Source organism: Nipponia nippon, unplaced genomic scaffold, assembly GCF_047370975.1.
Source record: "Nipponia nippon isolate SJK-2023a ecotype South Korea unplaced genomic scaffold, ASM4737097v1 scaffold_5, whole genome shotgun sequence".
Classification (NCBI taxonomy): Eukaryota; Metazoa; Chordata; class Aves; order Pelecaniformes; family Threskiornithidae; genus Nipponia; species Nipponia nippon.
The window spans coordinates 92,058,878-92,079,216 of record NW_028262369.1 but is presented as its reverse complement, the minus strand read 5'-3'; the positions used below and the strand labels follow the sequence as shown (position 1 = coordinate 92,079,216).

General features: G+C 36.7%; 1 protein-coding gene across 1 annotated transcript in view; it reads left to right on the top strand.

The window, feature by feature from the left end:
* ACTR3 (actin related protein 3) overlaps positions 1 to 17,672 on the top strand; it is a 32,134-nt gene extending 14,462 nt beyond the window's left edge. Inside the window, exons 2-12 of the mRNA XM_087731725.1 lie at positions 2,301 to 2,356; positions 6,729 to 6,853; positions 7,408 to 7,518; positions 9,037 to 9,132; positions 9,703 to 9,810; positions 11,919 to 12,062; positions 12,804 to 12,977; positions 13,760 to 13,852; positions 14,357 to 14,482; positions 16,276 to 16,359; positions 16,771 to 17,672. Of these exons, the coding sequence (XP_087587851.1) occupies positions 2,301 to 2,356; positions 6,729 to 6,853; positions 7,408 to 7,518; positions 9,037 to 9,132; positions 9,703 to 9,810; positions 11,919 to 12,062; positions 12,804 to 12,977; positions 13,760 to 13,852; positions 14,357 to 14,482; positions 16,276 to 16,359; positions 16,771 to 16,866 (1,213 nt within the window). The 3' untranslated portion in view covers positions 16,867 to 17,672. The remainder of the gene's footprint in view (positions 1 to 2,300; positions 2,357 to 6,728; positions 6,854 to 7,407; positions 7,519 to 9,036; positions 9,133 to 9,702; positions 9,811 to 11,918; positions 12,063 to 12,803; positions 12,978 to 13,759; positions 13,853 to 14,356; positions 14,483 to 16,275; positions 16,360 to 16,770) is intronic.
* Positions 17,673 to 20,339: the final 2,667 nt, after the last annotated feature.

Below are 20,339 nucleotides of genomic sequence, written 5' to 3'. Positions count from 1 at the left end.
GCATTGCGTTGGAGACTACATTTGGAGACTCGAGGCTGTAATGCTTTAATATTCAGAGACCAGAAGCCATGTGGGTTTTTTCCCTTTTTTTTTTCCTTTTTTGGAAGCCTAAAAATGGGACTTTTTTCATGAGTCAGGACACTTCTTGCTGAGTAGGCCATAGTATTTTTAGATGTGCTGATTTCATGTCTGAATATGGTCTTTTTATGTAAAATGCGTCTTTCATTTGACTGTTTTTCTTTCAGTCTGCTGGCTGTGGGTGTGTGCTGGGCAGTCTCCCACGCCACAAGCAGCTAAGCAGCCTGTTACCTGCAACAGTTTACCTTTTGTTTTCTTTGAAATACTGAGTTTAATAATCAAATGGTTTTAACTTTTTTGGTTGTGAACTTCTGATCTAGTTGTAGCTTTATGTAGCCTTCAGGCTCCAGAGTTCCTCTGTAGATTTAGCTTTAAAATAGACATGCCACAGTTCCTGATTTGCAGGGAAAGGTAGAGGGAGTGAGTCAATATTTACTGCTTTTCTTCTCAATTTTCTTGTGGAACTAAAAGCCTCTTAAAACATTACAGATACAGTGAACAGTTTTGTTCTGCATGACAGGTTATAGAAGCATCAGATGGTGGAATTCTTGATTTCTCTTAGGAACTAGATATTTAAGAAGAAAATTTTAAAAAATGTGCTTGCTTATAACTTGAGTCTGCAGAATCTGAGTTGCATGTCCTGAGTTCGGGCATAATGCCGATCTCTTCATGAGGTGTAAATTTCTTTCAGGTGTTCAGTTTCTTTTTTTTCTTTTCCATTATGTATCTTATTTTGCCAGTGGAGTTTTATTTTTCAGTTAATATTACTGTAGATCAATATGAAGTCAAGCTTTTTTGCATGGTTACTCCCAACTGTTAAGAGACAAGATGGGTTTTACGGCTTTAAAAATACTTCTCTTGCAAAACATTGTTGGTGTTAGATGAGGTCCTGTGCTAACCGCTTGTTATTTAGAGAGAAAGATACCTTCCTTTTGAGGATACCGTTTCTCCCGGCCCAGCACTAATGTGCACAATTAACGTCAGCGATAGAAATTGTGAAGGCGTTAGCGGGACACGTGAGCAAATTGTGAACCGCTGCATCAGTAGCATCACAGCAAAACCTACTGCAGCAGCACTCCTCTTCTAGCCTGTGAAAACCAACCTCTTACTGTATTTCTTGCCAGGCATTTTGCCGTTATTGACATAAATTTATAGATTGTTAAAGTTAGTACTGCCTCATACTGCCTAAGATCTTCCAGGTTTATATCCAAGTGTTGAAAATTGTAGAGGTGTTACTACAGTGTTTCATGCTTTTGCTGATGGTGCTGATTTAGTTAGTACAGCTGTCTGACTGTATAAAGAAAATGAGAATTTTGTCATGTCTGTGTTTGTTAAAAACTTGTGTGTAGGCTGTAACTCTTGAATATAGTGTGCATTTTGGTCTGCACATTTTAGAATTTGCCTGTGCTGTTGTTAACTCTTTTCTAACAAGGTTTCTAGCAGCTGGATGGTTTTGGTACTGTGAGTTTTGTAGTTGTTTTTTGTGAATACATTGGTAATTTCTTCAGTTTTCTTACATCATGACAAGGAAAGTGATGTATATATCTATAGCACATTCTTGGAATTGGGTGGGTGAAGGTGTGTAGTTCTTTTCCTCTTGCTTTCCTTAATCTTATTAAACACATTTTCAAGACTGTTTTCCATTTGTTTAAATGGAATTTCTGTTGCTACCACTGTCGTTATCAGCTGTTGGTACTTGCCACCTATGATAGTACATCTTGGGAAATGCTTGTGAAGTAATGTTGGCCAGCCCTGCCACGTGCCCAGCTGGTAGTCCATGGGCAAGGCAATTTTTTCCCCTATAGTTAGCAGTTGCAAAAACACTTCTGCCACTAACACTTATTATGTGAAAATATTTCTATAGAAGTGCTAACTGCTGAGCAGGGAAGAACTACCCTGACTCTAAATTATACTCCTAAGCATTGATAAATTGAATTACATACTTTGTGTTCTGTAGCAAAATTTTACTAGAGTAGAAGTTAGTAATGATGCTTAATTTGTGATAGGGAGCATTGTTTTACCTTTTAAAAAAGAGAAGTTCTTTGTTTGGAGGTTTGGGGGTGAGGTTTTTTTTGTTTGGTTTGTGGTTGTTTTTTTTTTTTTTAAAGGAAATTCAGTGGGTCTTTTTCATATGGGAAGAGAGGTATGTTCAGTAAAAAAGGGAGATGTCTTTGGTATTTGTGGTATTCAATATTATAACCCAACCTTTTTTGCCTCAATAGGTATACAAAGCTCGGATATGCCGGTAATACTGAACCCCAGTTCATTATTCCTTCATGTAAGTATTTGTTACTTGTGTATGAATGCTGAAGTTACACTTACAGTTTCTATAACATGCTATGTAAAAACAAACAAACAAACAAAAACCCCACAGTTAAAAATGAGCGACTTGAAAAGACCTCTGAGCGATGACACAGAGTGATAGCATGACTGTTCTGTTTTGCTATGGATGCTCAGTTTAGAAAAATACATTCATTAAAATGGTATATGAATATTTGAAGTTAATATCTTGGCAATTGAAGCCATATTGAAATACAGTAGTTTGGCTATATTTACTTTTTAGAAGGCTTTTCCCTTATTAGGGATTTCTCAGGTTAAAGTTTAGTTGATTGTAACTAGAAAAAAAAATTAAAATTGGGTGTTTTAATATCTTTAGGGTTTAAAATGTTATGCTTCCCAGGTATTTTACAGTATTACAGCTATGTTGCTTAATTTACTAGGTCTTGTAAATAAAAGAAGAAAGCATTTAATTTATTCTTTTTTTACATGTAAAGTTGCTTATTTGCTCCTTGTCTTCTGAACTGTTTCTCCCACTTGAAGTGATACGGCTCTACTCTAGAGAATGGAACTCAATCAGCTTCCTTTAGAAATGCTTCCCCTTTTGACCTCCTACACCACTTGGCATTTTGTCGTTGTTCATCTGTGCCAAAGTAATCACGTATTACATCCTGGTAAAAAGGAATAATTAGTACACCCAGTTTCCTTGTAAATGCAACAGGAAAAGAGCTAGAACTAATAATACTTAAGCATAGTCTCTGTAAAATAGAACTTGATAGTTCAGCCTCTCTGTTAATTTTTCTAGAAAATATGCTTCAAAAAGCAATTTTCATGGAAAGCTAAGGTTAATTCATTTAATGCATTCTCCTGTTCTCATACAAGTGAGAGAATCCTTTCAATCTCTTCTATATGTAGTTCTTCATTCATTTGGTTTTCCAGTTGAATTTCATTTGGTTTACCTCGGTGGCATATAAAATATACTCTACAGTTTTGTTTTTCACACAAAATCTAGTTTTAACATTAGATTTTAAAAGGTTAACGAATCATTGAAAAAAAACCCTTTACATTGCTCTTTCAGTTTCATAGCATTCTTTAAATTAAAAATGGGCCAATGGTTATTTTATTTAATTTCAGGTAAATAGAGTTTACATACCCTTTCTGCATCTTCAGATTTGGTTTATTTAATTTTAAAATCACTTCCTTGTTCCAAAAAAGGAGAAGAGATATCATGACACTTTAAACAAATTCTGGGAATGAAATGACCTCTCAGATCATTAAGCAGAGAAATTTATAGAACAGGGATGCTATTAAAGTAGAAGAGAGAGAGAGCAAATGAGATTTTTTTGACAGCTTTGTGATATAGTGTGGTGTATTTAAAAAAAAAAAAACAAAAAACAACCAAACAAACAAAAAAATAAAACAAAAAAAAACCCCAAACAAACCTCTGGTCTAGATGCTCCTACAGCTGAAATGGTCATTGACTGCAATTCTCTTAATGAAAAAGGCATTTTTCTCATTTGTGCTGTAATCCAAGTTAGATAATTACACTAACTGCGTGAGTTTACGTTAATCCTCTGCCTCATATGAAATAAAATAGCACTGGTGTGATCCACATTAGAGAAATGAACATAGAATATAGCAGTACCTAGTTTCAAAGTAAAATGTTACAAAAAACTGTGGATCTTTTCAAAGCACTTTGGTGTCTTTAATTTCCTTAATATTATCCACAGAGGAAAAATGGTTTACTTTCTCCTTTGACTTCCAGCAGTGGTGGCTGGATGTTATCAATTTGATTCTCTAAAAAAATGTTTGCTGCTAAACAGGTTCGAGCAGCATTCCTTATGCCTTGTTCACTTGCTGCTTATCTTATTCACTCCTGCTCTTAACAAATTTTTATCTCCCACTTCTCTCTTATGTTGTGTTCTTGATTTAATTCTGAATGTGCTTCTGTAGAGATAACAAATGCTTGCTTGAAAAGTGAAGTAAATGAGAATATATTGGGCCAGGTTTTTGAAGAGACTTGGGTTCACTGCTTTGTTCCCTGGCTGCTTTTTAGATCTTAGCAGATCGTTAATTTTGCTTGATTTTTATTCACGTAATCCTTTTTTTTTCTTGCTGTATGTTAAAATAGGAGTCAACTTCTTTCCATTACCCAGTAGTTCTCTTGATTTGTCACCCCTTTCAGTTTATCTGTGATAGTTTACATGTTAGATGGCCTTTTCTTTACCTTTGAAAGAAAAAAGCTGGCTTGAGTAGTGGCTAAGCACAAAAAATGATTTGATGCAAGTATGTCCTCTTTTTTTCTAAAAGCTCTTAATTCTTGTGCCAAGCAAACCAAAGGCAAATGCTCTGAGATACTGCTGGAGTGCTGCCTATCTTCAGACACCGTGGTAGCTTAGCTCTGGTTTCATCAAGACTTATTTTTCTGTTTGCATTTTCAGCATATGATTCTTGATTCAGGTTGTTTCCTTCTCATTTCTGACTTTCGAAACCAGGACTGAACAGGCTAGCCTCAACATCGGCAAAATATTGAGAGCTCCCATCTTGTTTTAGGCTTGTAACAGGGTGAAACCACTTTGACTTGAATGTTTCTATAATCTTGTGGCAAGCGATGGTATTTTACTTGAAAATTCTTGAAGATAACACACATCCGGACAGAAAAATTTCCCAAAATGTGTGAGCTCTGTAATGATGACCTGAAAAATATTTGGCAAGATTCTTCTTTTCACTTGCAGCAAACGCTGCCCTTGCGACATCTCCTTCCCCACAATTTTAGCTTCTACTTCCTATCTCCCTCCCCATGCTTTTCGGCTTCCTCCAGCCTTTTGCTTCCTCTCTGCTCTCCTGTAAGCTGCTACAGAAGTTACAGTATGATTCAGTTTTCTTCCTGAAGAGCTCAAAATAATGTCTTCTGTTTTATCCTGTTCAGTCTTTCACAACATTTAACTTTGGCTGCGCAGCTCTGCTTTTGTTGCTCTTTACGGGAAGAGACGGGAGAAGGATGGGGAGCATCAGTGAACTAACGGTGCTTTACCCTAGCATGATTTCCGTTGATTTCTATTGATTTTCTATTTATTTCTATTGATTTCCAAATCCTGTAGCTGTGCCGCCCTGTGTCTGGTGGGCTTGAGCCTGCAGCAGCTATTTTCATAACTTTTTTTAACCTTAGTTGTGAGCAAACAGAACTTCTTACTGAAGGTGAGAATTAGCAAAATAATTCGGCTTTGAAAGAGCTGTTGGATCACAGCCTTTGAATATTTGAGGCTGACATTGATGCTTCTTATAGATCTGAATTTCCTCATTTGTGTAAAGGATCGTGTTTCAAGGCAATTAGTAAGAGTTGAAAAAATACAGCAGGTATTGCTGGCACTGCAACCCTGGTAGCCAGGGGGCTGATGCAAAAGATGAGGGGAAAAGGGAACATCTGTGTTCCTGTGATATCTAATCACTGATCCATCTTTCCAGGATCCTGTGTTTAGCCTTAACCAGTATTTTTCTGATTAAAAACTTTTTTCTTTATTTATGATGAGTAATTATCCTGGAAGGAGTAAATTGCCAAGATACAAGCTCTTAACTTTTGCCAGTTATTCCTTGAAGTGAAGGAGAGATTTATAGTCTCTCTTAAATGAAATTCTTTGTCCCGTTCTTAATGATAAGGTAGCAATCTTAGGATTTAAAGGAAGAAATTAAACAGACTTTGTTAAAATCTGTTTTAAAGCATCTAAAGATGCATCATGTGGCCATACAAACGTCTGTCCTTTTAAAAATACTCCTTTCAGTTCTGTCCAATTTTCTTTTTCTGTATGCCTTACATTTTCTTCTACTTCTTCCTTCCTGCCTTCTTTTGTACGTGTTTTTTCCTTATTTAGTTGCTATTCAGTCCCCTTTGTGTGCCGTATCTGATTTTCATAATATGTCCAGAAATCAAATTGGTACAAGTGAAGTAAAACATCCGTTTATATAATGGCAGTGTATTTTCTTTCTTGCTCTTTATACAACTTCTACAACTGCAATCCTTTTTTAATTATTATTATTAGAGGAGTGTGCAGAAAATTGGCACACTTGTTGAAGAAAATGAGATCTGTAGGGATACCCTTAGTGATTTCTTTTTATATTTTATCTTTCTGATGGCATGTTGAGAGTCTAACAATTAAATCCATATTTAGATCTGTATTGTGTTACTTTATAAATCCTAATTATGTTTACCTATGATTAGAATTCAAATTATCTGTGTTTTATTTAGCTTTTCTGCGCTTATACCTGAGACAAAGGATGAATGTAATTATAGTATGTTCCTATTCTTGAAAATTGGGGTTTTCTTTTTTTAGTGCAGGAGATATGATCTACAATGTTGTTTGTGTTCTCTGTTAAAGGTATTGCTATCAAAGAATCCGCGAAAGTGGTCGATCAAGCACAAAGGAGGGTTTTGAAAGGTGTTGATGATTTAGACTTCTTTATCGGGGATGAAGCAATAGAAAAACCAACTTATGCCACCAAGGTATTAAGATAAATGTTTAAAATAATTTTCCAGTACTCTTTAGAAAGCATTAGCTATACAGTAAACAGTTTCTTATGAATGCTTTTTTGGTTAATTTTAATCTTATTTTCTTACTAACTCTGTTTTAATGGAAAATAAGGTTTGGTATTAGTTTTGTTGACCTTCAGGAGCCTGCAGGAATTTGCAAAAAAAGTATGTTAATATATATTTCTTTTGAAGTAAAGGGAGGCTGGGAGAGTGTTAAGCGGAAATATCACATTCTTTCATGTTGCTTGGTGTCTTGAATCAGCAACGTCAGGATGCTGGGCTAAGGGGAACCTTTGGTTTATCCTAGGGCCACCATTCTGTTGTAGTGAGAGAAGCGCAATGTATTGACTCTGCTATTCAAGGGTTGGAATCTGAATTTCAAATAGGTGTCAGATTGAGACAGGGAAAACCTAATGCAAGGTTTCTTGCATATGTAGATTGTATGCTTTTACTGCAGTTGAAAACACTGATTTCCCCCCCCCCCTTTCTTTTGTTTCCAATGATATTTTGATATTCTTCTGCAACAGTGGCCCATCCGCCATGGTATAGTTGAAGACTGGGACTTGATGGAGAGGTTTATGGAGCAAGTAATCTTTAAGTATCTAAGGGCAGAACCCGAGGACCATTATTTTCTTTTGGTAGGTGAAATTATGTCCTGCTTGTGAAATTGCATATGACTAGTAAGAATGTTTGTGCTGACTTATGTAATAATTCTTAAATATGAATATGCTTATATTGAAAACAAAAGTAAATATGAATTACTTGAAACTTTCCTGATCTGGCTTATCCCATCCAGCTTCTTTAACTTTCTAAGATGTGAGAGTATCTGAACTGCAAACTTTTTCTATTCTCTTCTCACTTCTCTCCAAATTGCGTCGGCTCCATCCCTCTTTTTCTATTACTTGTCCAATGAATTCAATAACCATGTTTACATTTTTGAGGCAAAAAAGTACTTGTGTGTTTTGACTTGACATAATCGCAATTATTATGTTTTTACAATGCTGTCACCTGGATGGTGTGTCTAGATAGTGAACTTTTTTGTGAAATTGGAAGGATTGATTGTCATATTTGGGCAAATTAGATCTGAATTAAGGTCAATGTTATTTTGAAGCGTCTGCTATTCCTTAGTATTTTATTTAAGGCTTTTGAAATAGGCAATTTGTTTTAGTCTGATGTTTATAGAGCAAGTTTGGAATTAGAAGTGTTGGCTATATGTGTTAAAGAATATCTAATGCAACAGTCTCCTTGAAGCAGGTCTAATTAGATCCAGTTGCTGAAGGCTGTGTCCAGCCAACCTTTGAATAACTGCAAGAATGAAGATGCCATACCAACTCCGGGCCCCTTTCCCAATATTTGACCACCCTAATGTTACCTTTTTTCCTCCTAATACCTACTTAGGATTTCCCATGTTGCAGTTTGCCTCTGTGGCCTCTTGTTCTTATCGCCTTTCAAGAGTCTGGCTCCTTCTTCTCTTTACCATCCTACTACATAGTTGATGCAATGGAAGAGTGATTCCCCTCCCCCCCCATTCTGTAGCACTATCCAAAATGCTCTTTCCGAGGAGAGACTTAATATTAAGTATGTATGGTATTTTAATGAAAATTATAGCATACTATTATAGTGCATTGTATGTTGTTGCTGGCTTCTCTCAGTTGAGTACATTTCTACAGCTGATCATATCAACTTGTTTTATAGTGATTGCCTTCTGAAGAAAACCAGCTTTTTTCTTTAATGAATCACTGAGAAATTTTTAAAATAATTGTCATTCTTTAAATGTGCTAAACTGCATCCTTTCACATTTTTAGGTTGGTAGTCCTTGATTTTTTCAGTGAAATCAAAAGTTGTAATGAGCTAACCCAACGCACAACGGGGGCCATCAATGTAAATTCTTAAGCAGTAATTATTGTAATATTTTTATTGCACTTCTGTTTTCACTCTAATCATGTTTTTTGCAATGCAGTTTGCATAAATACTGTTATTGTCAAAAGAGTTTCTAGGTTTTCTTAATTGCACTATTTGCCTTTAAAAGCACCCTTTGCACATTACTATTTTTACATGCTATTGTTATTGAATGACTCATCTTTGGTGATTTTTTTTTTTGAAGTCAAGTGTTTGATTTGAATGTAAGTAAAACTTGGGTTTCTTTTGTCTTACAGACTGAGCCTCCATTAAATACTCCAGAAAATAGAGAATATACTGCTGAAATCATGTTCGAGTCTTTCAATGTTCCAGGGCTATATATTGCTGTTCAGGTAAGGGCAGGGCTGTTGAAAGTTAGAGCTACAGTGTTTCTCCTTGAACTAAAACTAATTTCACTATGAAAACTGTATGAGTGGTGTTTGGAATGCTTTTATTTACTTTTGGTTAGCAATTTCACCGCTAGATGTTTGATATGCATTTGTTCTGTGGTCTGTTAGCTAGGTACTGTTCCTCTGTTACCTGTATAAAAGGAAGCCTCTAAGCATTAGAGTATATCTGTTGCATCATAAATAAATTTAAAAACAACCAAACCAAATCAAAACAACATACCACATCATAATAATGGTATTAGGCCAAGAATTGAATCCTTCTCAATATGAAGTAGCAAAAAAGATGTGTGTTTGGACATGGCTAAAAAAGCATTAGGAGTCAAAAATTACATTTATGCAGTCTCTTTTTCATAAGCTGTTGTGTACGCATATATAATATTACTAAATCAGTTTCCATGTTGTAAATTACTGTGAGGGTGTCAGTCTGGGTATTGTTGGGAGGGGTGGTGGAAGGTGGGATCTGCAGTGCAGTGCTTTAATGAAGATTTGGGCTTGTGTGTGTTCTTTTACAAGGCTGTCCTTGCCTTAGCTGCATCTTGGACGTCAAGACAAGTAGGAGAACGAACACTGACTGGCACAGTTATAGACAGTGGTGATGGTGTGACTCATGTTATTCCTGTTGTAAGTATACAATATCAAAACTATAGAAACTGTGTAAGTGTAAACTTCAGAGAAGTTACAGGACAAACTGTTCTCTGGTTAAACAGACTGAAGTGTAGCTAGGAATCTTCAAAAACGTCGGATAATTTCCAGGGTTGTGGGGTTTTTGTTTATTTTGTAGTGCAGAAACTCTTGAAGAACTTCTTTGCACCCCGAGTTCATCAGGGCATGTTGTCTTCTAGTGACTTATCTTACAAGGTGATTTGCCAAGGCTATGCTAAGTGATCGATGAAATTGTATTGCTTTATCATATTTCCAGTTTGTTTTGTTGGTAAGAGTGAATATGCTCTTTACAATAGTCAGTCCAAAAAGTTTGGAAACTTTTGTGTTTCATTCAGTCAGTTCATATATAGAATAGAAATAATACAAAATACTTGAAGGCAGATGTAGTATTGCTTATAATTTTTCTCCAGCTGTTGACCAATGTTTAGTAGTATGCTATCATGCATCAGCAATACAAGCAAAAAGAAAAAAATTCCTCCCTGACTGGGACCGCCCCTCCGCCCCCCCAAGGTTAATTAATGTTGAATATCTGTTCCAATATATCAAGTTGCTAAAAGCAACAATTGATATGATCATATGATGTTTTATTAAATAATTAACATTTATAGTTGCAGTTTCTTACCTGTCAAATTACTGGTTTTGCTGTAGGTATGTATTTCATTTTAAAAAGCTACACATTTGAAATTTTATAATTGGAACATTTAATAGTGTTCTTTATTTCAAGTGGCTGGTAATTTGTGTCTCTGCCCATCTTTCCTTGGGAAGTTAAATGTTTGTCTAGGCACCAGACACGTTTTTCTTTTCAAAATTAAGTTAGATTGCAATTTTTAAGATTAAAATCTTTACAAAGCTTTATCATGCCACAGTAACATCAGATTTTTAAAAATGATTTGTTACACCAAATAGTAGCATTGGTGGTGATCAAACATATGCTCTGATGTAGCAATTTGTTATTAATCTTGGTGGAATATAGTGGCTAAATCTTTGTTCAGACTGTCCATCCAAGACGGCATATTTTTAATACGATGTAGGAAATGGTTGATGTTTCAAACCTTTTATAGGTAAACTTTTTAAATTGTATTTAGTAGTTCAAATTGCTGTTGAAAACAATTGAACTTTTCCCAATTTGTGGGTTTGTTTTTTTTAATTGAAGTAAGAGTAGGTATTCTATATCACTTGAAGCATTAAGCTCCTTTATAGAGTGATATTCACTTGATTTCTGGGATTTTTAAACGTGTTGAACAAGTCGACAGCAATAGTATACCACTTTTATAATAAAATAGATAAGCGTTTGTTAATTCCTCTTTATCTCCTTGATGAAGCTAACAATAGTGGTATAGTTATTACTTTGTTATTTTGTATGTTGGAACACTTTATATGAATGAAAGGTGTATAAAGGAAATTTTAAGCATTTAATATTGGCGTGATACCTGAATTCATCTGTTTGGATGTAGCAGGTCTGGTGAGGTTGAAAGCCAGTTGTGAACACTGTCGGTTTCTGCGTTTAGACCAGATATTTTTAATGCCCTGATACTGGCCCCCAGGACAAGTATGACCAGGATGAGTATGGGCCGGTCTGATGTTCTAAGCCATATCAATTAATGTGCTGAAATGATGCATTTTCTCCCTGCTTTCAGAAAATTAATTTTGGTTCATGCAGATTGTAATGTCTTAAATCAATGGCTGTGACTGCAGACCACAATAATATTTCATTATACGAGGTTTCTTGACCTTTTTGGTAAGAGTAACCTCATTTTGAAGAGAAAATAAAGGCCAAGGAATAGTGAGTATAGCTATTTGTCTGCCGTATGTACTAGTGACCTTTCTGTTCCTCCTAACCTTGTAAGAATTATGAACCAATGCAAGGCAAAACACTTTAACAAGTAAAATAAGGCTACTGAAGAATTGGATTTCTGGTAATTAAATGAACCAGTCTTAAAGGGCTTCAATCTCACAATCACAGGTCGTGAACAGAAGTTTAGACTCCATCTTTTTCTCTCTCCCTCCTCAGCTTTGTTGAAAGGAGTTCTTGTCAATATCTTTCTCCCAATTAATTTTCTTTACAGGCTGAAGGATACGTGATTGGCAGCTGTATCAAACACATTCCAATTGCTGGGCGAGATATAACATACTTCATTCAGCAGTTGCTGAGGGAGCGAGAAGTAGGAATTCCTCCCGAACAATCCTTGGAAACAGCTAAAGCAGTGAAGGTAATGTGAACATTGCAGACATTAAGGTTATTTTAGATCAGAGCTTGATATCTATTTTTAAAATACAATAATCTCTTAAAATCATTGTCCTTCCAAGTAATGGTGCTCTGTTTCTAAGTAATATAAAAATCCCTAAATAATCTAATAACATGAAATGCCTTAAATTTAAGGTATGCTGTTGGGTTATACTCAATTTGGCCTAGAGTTTCACTCTTCACTTGTAGTCTCCCCTTTCTCCTCCCCTCCCTTATTATTATTATTATTATTATTATTATTGTAATATTCAGTAGGAAATGTTCTTGGTGGGATGTGCAATGTAAAGAGCCCTAATTACTCTCTTATTCTTTCTGGATGTTGATACGTTCTTTTTTTGTAGTACAGAGCTATTCTGAAAGACATTCAGCTTAAAGTACACTTAAACCTGTTTCTATGGCAATTCAATATACTTTAAAACTCATTTCTCACCATCGTAGAAGTTTAGAGGAAAAATAGATGAAAAGTAATTTAGCTCAGCAAGATACGCTGCTTTCAGTTCTGCACGGAAATGATTTGTAGTAGCAGAGCCATTATCTAACCATATACAATAAATGTCAGTTCCGCCATTTTTGAGGCCTGTTCTGTATCTGCCAATTTAAAACTCTTATTCTTAAAGGTTGAAATTGCTACACTTTTCTAAAGTTCATACCATCTTTTCTGCTATACTTAAGAAGACACTTCTAACTGTACATATTCAATTTTCAGGAGCGCTTTAGTTATGTTTGCCCCGACTTAGTAAAAGAATTTAACAAGTATGACACAGATGGTACAAAGTGGATTAAGCAGTATACTGGAATTAATGCTATCTCAAAGAAAGAATTTACCATTGATGTTGGCTATGAGAGATTCCTGGGGCCAGAGATCTTCTTCCATCCTGAGGTAAGTTGATTTGTCTACACTTTTTGTTTTGGGTGCATTTTAGATGATAGCATATAAATAGTATTTGCAAACTTTTAAAGAAGTGGTTATCCTGACTTATATTTCTCCTTATTTGTAAATAGATACCAGCTATTATTGTAAGTCAACATGTTTTTGATTCTTGATTGCTAATAATCTTTATGCAAATTCAGGTTGACATCTAAGTAAAACGCTCTATTTCAAACTTTTAAAGTAATTGGATTACTATTTTTCTTCTTGCAATTTTTAATAGAATTTCTAGACCTCACCACATTGTACCCTGTTTTCTTACCTGTCTGTGGAAAAGTCAAGTTTCTAAATATTGTCATCTTGCCTTTATACCCTCAGGCTCTCTTCCAGTGTTGGGAAAAATTAAATGGGAATAAAGCCTTTTTTTTTTTCTTTTTCTCCTTTTCCTCCCACTGAATCCCTCTCTGCATTCTCCTGTTGCAGTTTTTTTCATGTTAAGCTGTTTTGCTCTGGTGCTCAGCATCTGAGACGGGCATGTATTCATTGACCTGTTATGGTTAACAAAAACTGCCTAAGAGAATAGCTGGCAAAATAGATGCCTTATGTTTATTATTCTTTCAGACCTTTTATAAATGGCAGCAAAACTAGCTAACATAACTATTTCCATTATTAGTTTTCATGACATCTCTAGTATAATAGGATGGTTCTTTTTCTTCCCCTTTTCTCTTTACCCCCTTTCCTTTGCAATATGTGGTCCTGCATGTTGACTGGTCTGTTTCTGTTCTTGATTGTAGTTTGCTAATCCTGACTTTACGCAACCAATCTCAGAAGTAGTAGATGAAGTTATTCAGAATTGTCCCATTGATGTTAGACGTCCTCTGTATAAGGTCAGTAGCTATAATGAATGGTTTTAATACTTGTTTTAGAAGGATTGTGCTTTATATTGAAATATGTATTTGAAACTCTATTTAAAAACAAAAACAACAAAACACAAACCAAAACAACAAAATTAACCATTTTTCTAGAAACTAGTCCAGTACGCAAAAGGCTTTACATTGTTCACCCACACTTTTTTCAGAATGTGATGGTTCATTACTCAAACTCTTATTTAAAAGAAAAAGAAATGAGGGAAACGTAAATCTGAGTGAAAGAAGTGAGATGTACTAAGATATAAATGGATTTTAAAGCACAGCCAATTTTAATGTGACAACCTCTTTGTGAATTCATATTCTGTCATGCTTAAGTGTTAAATAATTTAAAACTTAAAGCAAAAGCATACTTGTTAACTGTAACTTTAAAAACTATATTTAGATACTTAGAATTTAAGAACTGGGTAGAGTTGGAGACTTAGATTTTCAGAAGCAGTTAATAATTTTTGTTACTCAAAACAGAATATTGTCCTCTCTGGAGGCTCAACCATGTTCAGGGACTTTGGTCGCCGTTTACAGCGAGACTTGAAAAGGACTGTTGATGCCAGACTGAAACTTAGTGAAGAACTTAGTGGTGGCAGACTGAAGGTCAGTTCTTGCAGCTAATGCATTTAACAAGCATCTTTCTCTCCCTTGTTACCTGGAAAATGCGAAAATAACCTATTGCAATGATGTTCTGGTTTGTCGAAATGTCTTCGTTTTCATTTGAAGTTCTTATTGAAGCTTTTCACAGATGCGTATATTGTAGAGTAGTATTGGAAAATATGATATAATCCTTTCATTGTGGGAAGCTGTAGTACTGTTTCCCCTGGTACACACGTGCTGCCTGGCCATTATTATTGAACTGAATCAGTCTCCCCTAATGAAAGGGTGGGACTTAGGCCTCTTATGTGAAAGCAGTTGGTCACTCCCCAGTTTTTTTTTTTTGTTTAGTGCTTCTTGATTAGTTGCAAATCATCGTCCTCAGTCTTTTGAACTTAGAGAGAGATGGAGCAAGCTTGTGGTTGAGCCACAGGGGTAGTCAGGGGACTGGAGCATTTGTCCTATGAAGAAAGGCTGAGGGAACTGGCTTGTTTAAAGAAGAGAAGGCTTTGGGAGTCCTGATAGCAGCCTCTCAGTGTATGTGGGAAGATGATCGAGAAAGTGGGACCAGGCCCTTGACAGTGCTGAGCGACTGGTGCATGGGAGACAACAGGTATAAATTGAAACAAAAGAGGTTCAGCTTGGATTAAAGGAAAAACTTTTTCATCGTGGGGATAATCAGGCATTGGAACAGGCTGCCCAGAGAGGTTGCGCAGTTACGTTCTTTCCACTTTTGACCTCTGATCAAACTTTTGCATTTTGTCTATTGTCCCTGCATATGTAGAAGATACCAGCAGAGGAAAAAAAAATATTTTGTGTTTTTTCCTTTTAAGGCAAGAATGAAGTTGTTTTGCTCATTTATTTTTTAGTAGTAGTCTAGCTAGATGAGCTCAAACAACTCTTAAAACCCCCAGTATAGCTTCATAATATGCCATGTAGACAACTCTGAAATTTCAGTTATATACAGTTTTCTGGTTCAAGTAACCTAGTTTATTCTTCATTCTTACTAGACTTTTACCACTTGGTAAGGAAGGAGGATATGAATAAGGAAATCTGATGCGATTCTTCCTTCTTCAGGGTACTAGGCATTGCAAGTAGTAACTGGCTTGGATTTTGCTAATCTATTACAAATTATTTTTAGATACTGTTTCAAATTGTCAGATTTCATCAGGTTGTACTGGAACTAACAAATTCCTTCTCTCTGAAACTGTTACGTATGCTGTCATTTTTGAAAGCACGAGTAAGGAATGAAGGTTTGTGTGGATATGGAGGGAAAGGGGCTAACTGGAATGAGTGGTGTAGTTTTGAAAAGCATGACTGTGACTGTATTGGTCCTACAGAAACTTTCAATCAATCTGCAATGGATGCTTTGTTGAAATAATGGCATGAGACTTAAAAATTAACTTTCTGAAGTGTTTTTTTGAAAGGGGTAAGTAGTATGGATCTGTTCTTACAACTGCATAGATAAACAGTCCCTCAAGAAATTCAGCAGAAAATAGAACATGGATAATTGGAGAGGAACACTGTATTGGAGCTCTTGGGAGAAAATTGATGTGAATGCAAGTATCTCTTAATGGCTGAAAGTAGGTAACTGGCGATTTATAAGCAGCAGCTATTTCTTAGTCTGGGTTGTACAAGAGCGAATCTGATGCTCTAACTGTAAATTTACATACCCAGCATTTAGGAAAATGCTAATTTGTGAAAAGTGAGCTTGGAATATACACTCTTTTTAAAAAACATCTAATTTGTACCAGCAAAACTGACTTTTAATGTATTCCTCTTTTTTTTTCCTTTTATAGCCGAAGCCCATTGATGTACAAGTCATTACACACCATATGCAAAGATATGCTGTTTGGTTTGGAGGATCAATGCTGGCTTCCACAGTAAGTTGGCTATAAAGCTGAGCATGTTTTAAGTCATTCTAGGTGTGCTTTTGGAGTTCTCATCTCTCCTTCACTTCATATTAAATGCAGTTGGAGGATTTCTGATAGGCTTTGGGTAGCAAATATACCCCCCCGTCCCTTTCGAAGTTTTTTGCGTTAGACTTTAAAGATTTGAAAGAGCAAATGAAAGCTCATTTACAGCTTTGTGTGCGTTGTCAAACAGTGCATTTGAGTTTTGTGGCAAAATGCATTGTTTGCATTGGTGTTTAGCCATGCTTGATGTAATATTAATTTCAGGATTTCCAAGTTATCTGTATTTGTTTTTTTCCATTTGCTACAAAAATGTTAATATTGTTCAGATAAGGTGTACATACCATTGACTGTTTTTTTTTCTCCTCCTTCCCTTTACAGCCTGAATTCTACCAAGTATGCCATACCAAAAAAGATTATGAAGAGATTGGTCCTAGCATCTGTCGTCACAACCCTGTGTTTGGAGTCATGTCTTAAAGCTGACCTCGGAGGGGTCAGGGATAGGGAGGTGGAGAAGAGGCGTCTTTCTGATTACTTGTTTGTCTGATGGCTGGTATTACGATAACAAACATGACTTGACGATAAGAAAAAGACCAAACACAATTAAGCAGGATTATTTTAATAAATGTCTCAACATGCGGATGTAGTGGAAAGCCAAAATGATCACGTTCTTTCTTTAGATTGATTATTTGAACCTGTGCGTAACAAAACAAAAAAGTGGATTTTAGTTCTTTCTGTGCCCTGATTTTGTATATTAATGAATGCTCCAAGATTTGACGGGATTTGACGGTGTGTAGATAGTCAGCTCTCTAATGCTTCCGTTGTACCCTTCCATGGGTGCAATGCAGGAGCTTGTTTATATTTCATACTTTTTTATACTTTGAGGAAAAATACGAATTAAAGAAACTGTAATATTTGAGGAAAAAAAAAAATTACCAGTGACCAACTTGAAAGTAAATTTAAAAAAAAAAAAGTCATGACTCATGCAACTAGTTCTTGCAAATCATGACCAGTCTAAATCCTGGGTTCCATACAATGCGAGTGCTTTTGGAACTGGGAAGCTAGTATCTTGGATTAACCGATGCCTGCTAGTGCTTTCTGATTACTTGGTGCATTTTCATACTATCTCTTGCTTTAAAAAAAAAAAAAGTAAAGACAAGACTGTTGGACCAGTATTGCAGTTCTGTAGTGTCATTTCTAATTAAAACCAAATAATCAGGTTATCAAAATTGGTGTATTTAAAGCCTAACACCATTCCAATAAAGGCACAAAATTTCTTTTTATGTTTGTGTCAGACTTGTTAATCTCATTACGTGGGAAGCTGTGAGCATGGGTTCCTACATATCCGCTATGGTTTTTGAAGAGTAAGATTGATCTGTAAGGTAGAGGTCACTATGTGCGTTGTGTAAACTGAAGTGTGAGCATTTTAGAACTGCAGTTTATATGTTCATCTAGATAGCACTTATCTATATAAACCTAACATCTCCTCCGTTGTTAGGTTTGTTCATCTACTTTGTTCTGTAACTTTTTTCCCCCCACTTTCTTTCAAGTGGTGGTATACAGGAGACAGCATTGCGTTTTAAATCTCTGTGGTTTTTCTGCAAGAAAATACCATGTAGATAAAAATAAAGTTAAAACAATCTCTTTCTCATTCTTTCTAGGAAGAACGCTTCATATATTGAATTACTTAAAATTTCTGTTAATATTTGATGAAAGAAAACTCCTCTTAGGCGCTTCTGAACTCACAAATGTAGTTAAGGTTGTTTGCATAGAAGACCACAAGAGGGAGATCTCTTGGTTTCTTCCGAGTTGTAAAGATGCTTCAGATCTTTTTCAGAGAAGCTTATCAAGTGCCAGAGCTTCCAGTTACTTCAAAGCATGATAAATGAGACTCCAAAACGAGGATAAATATGGGAAAGTATTTTTATAGCAAGCATTATAAAACTTCGCATGATCAAATAGAACCTTGGTGCAAACAAGAAAATGTTAAATAATTGTATTACGAAACTATGTTATTAACATCTCCCTGTCGATGACACAATTTTTGAGAGTTTTTCAAATAGTGGCTTTTTGAGTCATAAGTGCTGACTGATTCATGTGGTAAGAAAGACCGCTAGGCAAATATGTGTAAAATAAAGAAGTTAATTTAAGCTGTGCTTTTCCAACCGTCGTCTGGTTCTGCAGCTGGTTCTGCGTCATGCTCTGGTGACCAGATTGCCTGATACGCTGTAATGGCCTGAAGGTAAGGCAGGGTTGTGTGTTTTTTTTTTTTTTTTTTTTTTCCCCTCTAGAATGCAGAGTCTTAAATTCACTTGAAAAACTCAAAAATTCCTGATAGATACATACCGTAGTGAGGAAATGTAAAGAAAAGGAGTGAATGCGGGTTCCTGGCTCACACAGCTATACATGTGTCTCTAGGATCATGTGCAAAGATGCGTGGAACATATAGGTATGGAGATAAACTCTTAGCTGAAGGACAGACGTGGTGTATGTTCGCTGAAGGTTGTACTGCGGCTAGTCCTAGGTGTAATGACAGCTCTGGTTTGTGGGTCTTCTGGAACTCTGGACACGTTTTTCCCGTTTCCTTTCTCTGTTGCTGGGGCGGTCGGTGGAACGGTGCCAGCAGAATTCAGTTGATGTGGAAGGAGCCCAGGGGATGGGAGCTGGGGTGCAGGAGCCGAGCGAGCAGTCGCGGATGATTTGGGGAGGCTCCGAGAGGCAGTGGGAGGGAGGCCCTCTTAAGCAAATCTGGTTTTGTACAGATCCCTTATAGGCTGTCAGTGATTGAGATGCCCTGGGCTTGGGTGCTGGGTGGATCTGCTGTGCAAAGGGCTGTCTGGATTAGAGAGTGGTGGCAGCCAAATATTCAGAACTTGGCTATTTTTTCAGCAGCTGGGCTCTTGTAGGAGAGGAGAAGCGGGAATAGGAAAAAAACAGGCTGCACCAGGAGGGGACGGTGTCCCGTGGACTTGCTGCTTCAGGCAGGTCTGCTGGGTTGGTATTTTACAGAAATAGGCGCTGGCTAGTGGCGGGGAGCCCTCTAGAGCTGGACTGCGTGTCTGGCTCAGTCGTAACGGTTACCAAGTAGCTTGTGTGTCAAGGAGACAAGCCAGCTCATATATGAGCTTTTTGATGGGAGGAAGAGTTGATGTTTCAGTGTGAAAGCTGTCAGGCTGAGAACAGGAGTTGCTGTGGAGTGTAAGATAGGATGGGTTTTGCATTCCAGCTGTATTCAGTGGGGGAAGTGCAGGTGCTGCCAGGGTTTTCATGATTAATTTGGTATGTTCAGGAGTAAGGCCAGGAGGTTTTTTTCCTAGGCTGAGGGATACATGCTGCCAAAACTGAATAAAAATAGCTAAGCAGCCCAGGACGGTGTGGTTGGAGGCACCTCCCGCACCAAAGTCTTGATCCTGTGTACAGAACTAGAAATCTCATGCTCCAAAGAGAAGCTGTGTTGTCTCGGTGTTGTCTCGCCATCACCGATGGCCTCGGCTCCCAGAAGAGGAGGTAGCACGTGTGCCCTAAGTGCTGCTGAGCAGCTCATACGTTGTCTGACTTGCTCAGGTGAGACATGTACAATTTTATCTAGCTACCTGCACATTAATTACAAAATCAGGGATGTGGGAGCTTTAGTCTTTTGTGGTACTTGCTTGTTCCAATACGTGTTCATCTTCCCGTGGCTCCAAGAAAGTCGCTTTAAACTTCTTAGTCGTGTGCAGAAGAGAAAGGAGAGGACGGTACCCGTACCCTTACACAACACTCGTTTTCTTGTAGCTGTAATTTAAAATGATGTTAAGCTTCTCATAGAATGAAATAAGTGGGAGTTTTTTTGCAATGTGTTTTCTATTTTTTTTTTTTTAATGTGGTAGGGATCATTTTGGAGAAGGTGTACAGCCATGGCTGACTTCTGGTGTGTTTGGGAACTAAAAATCTATGAGCAGCTCCCATTA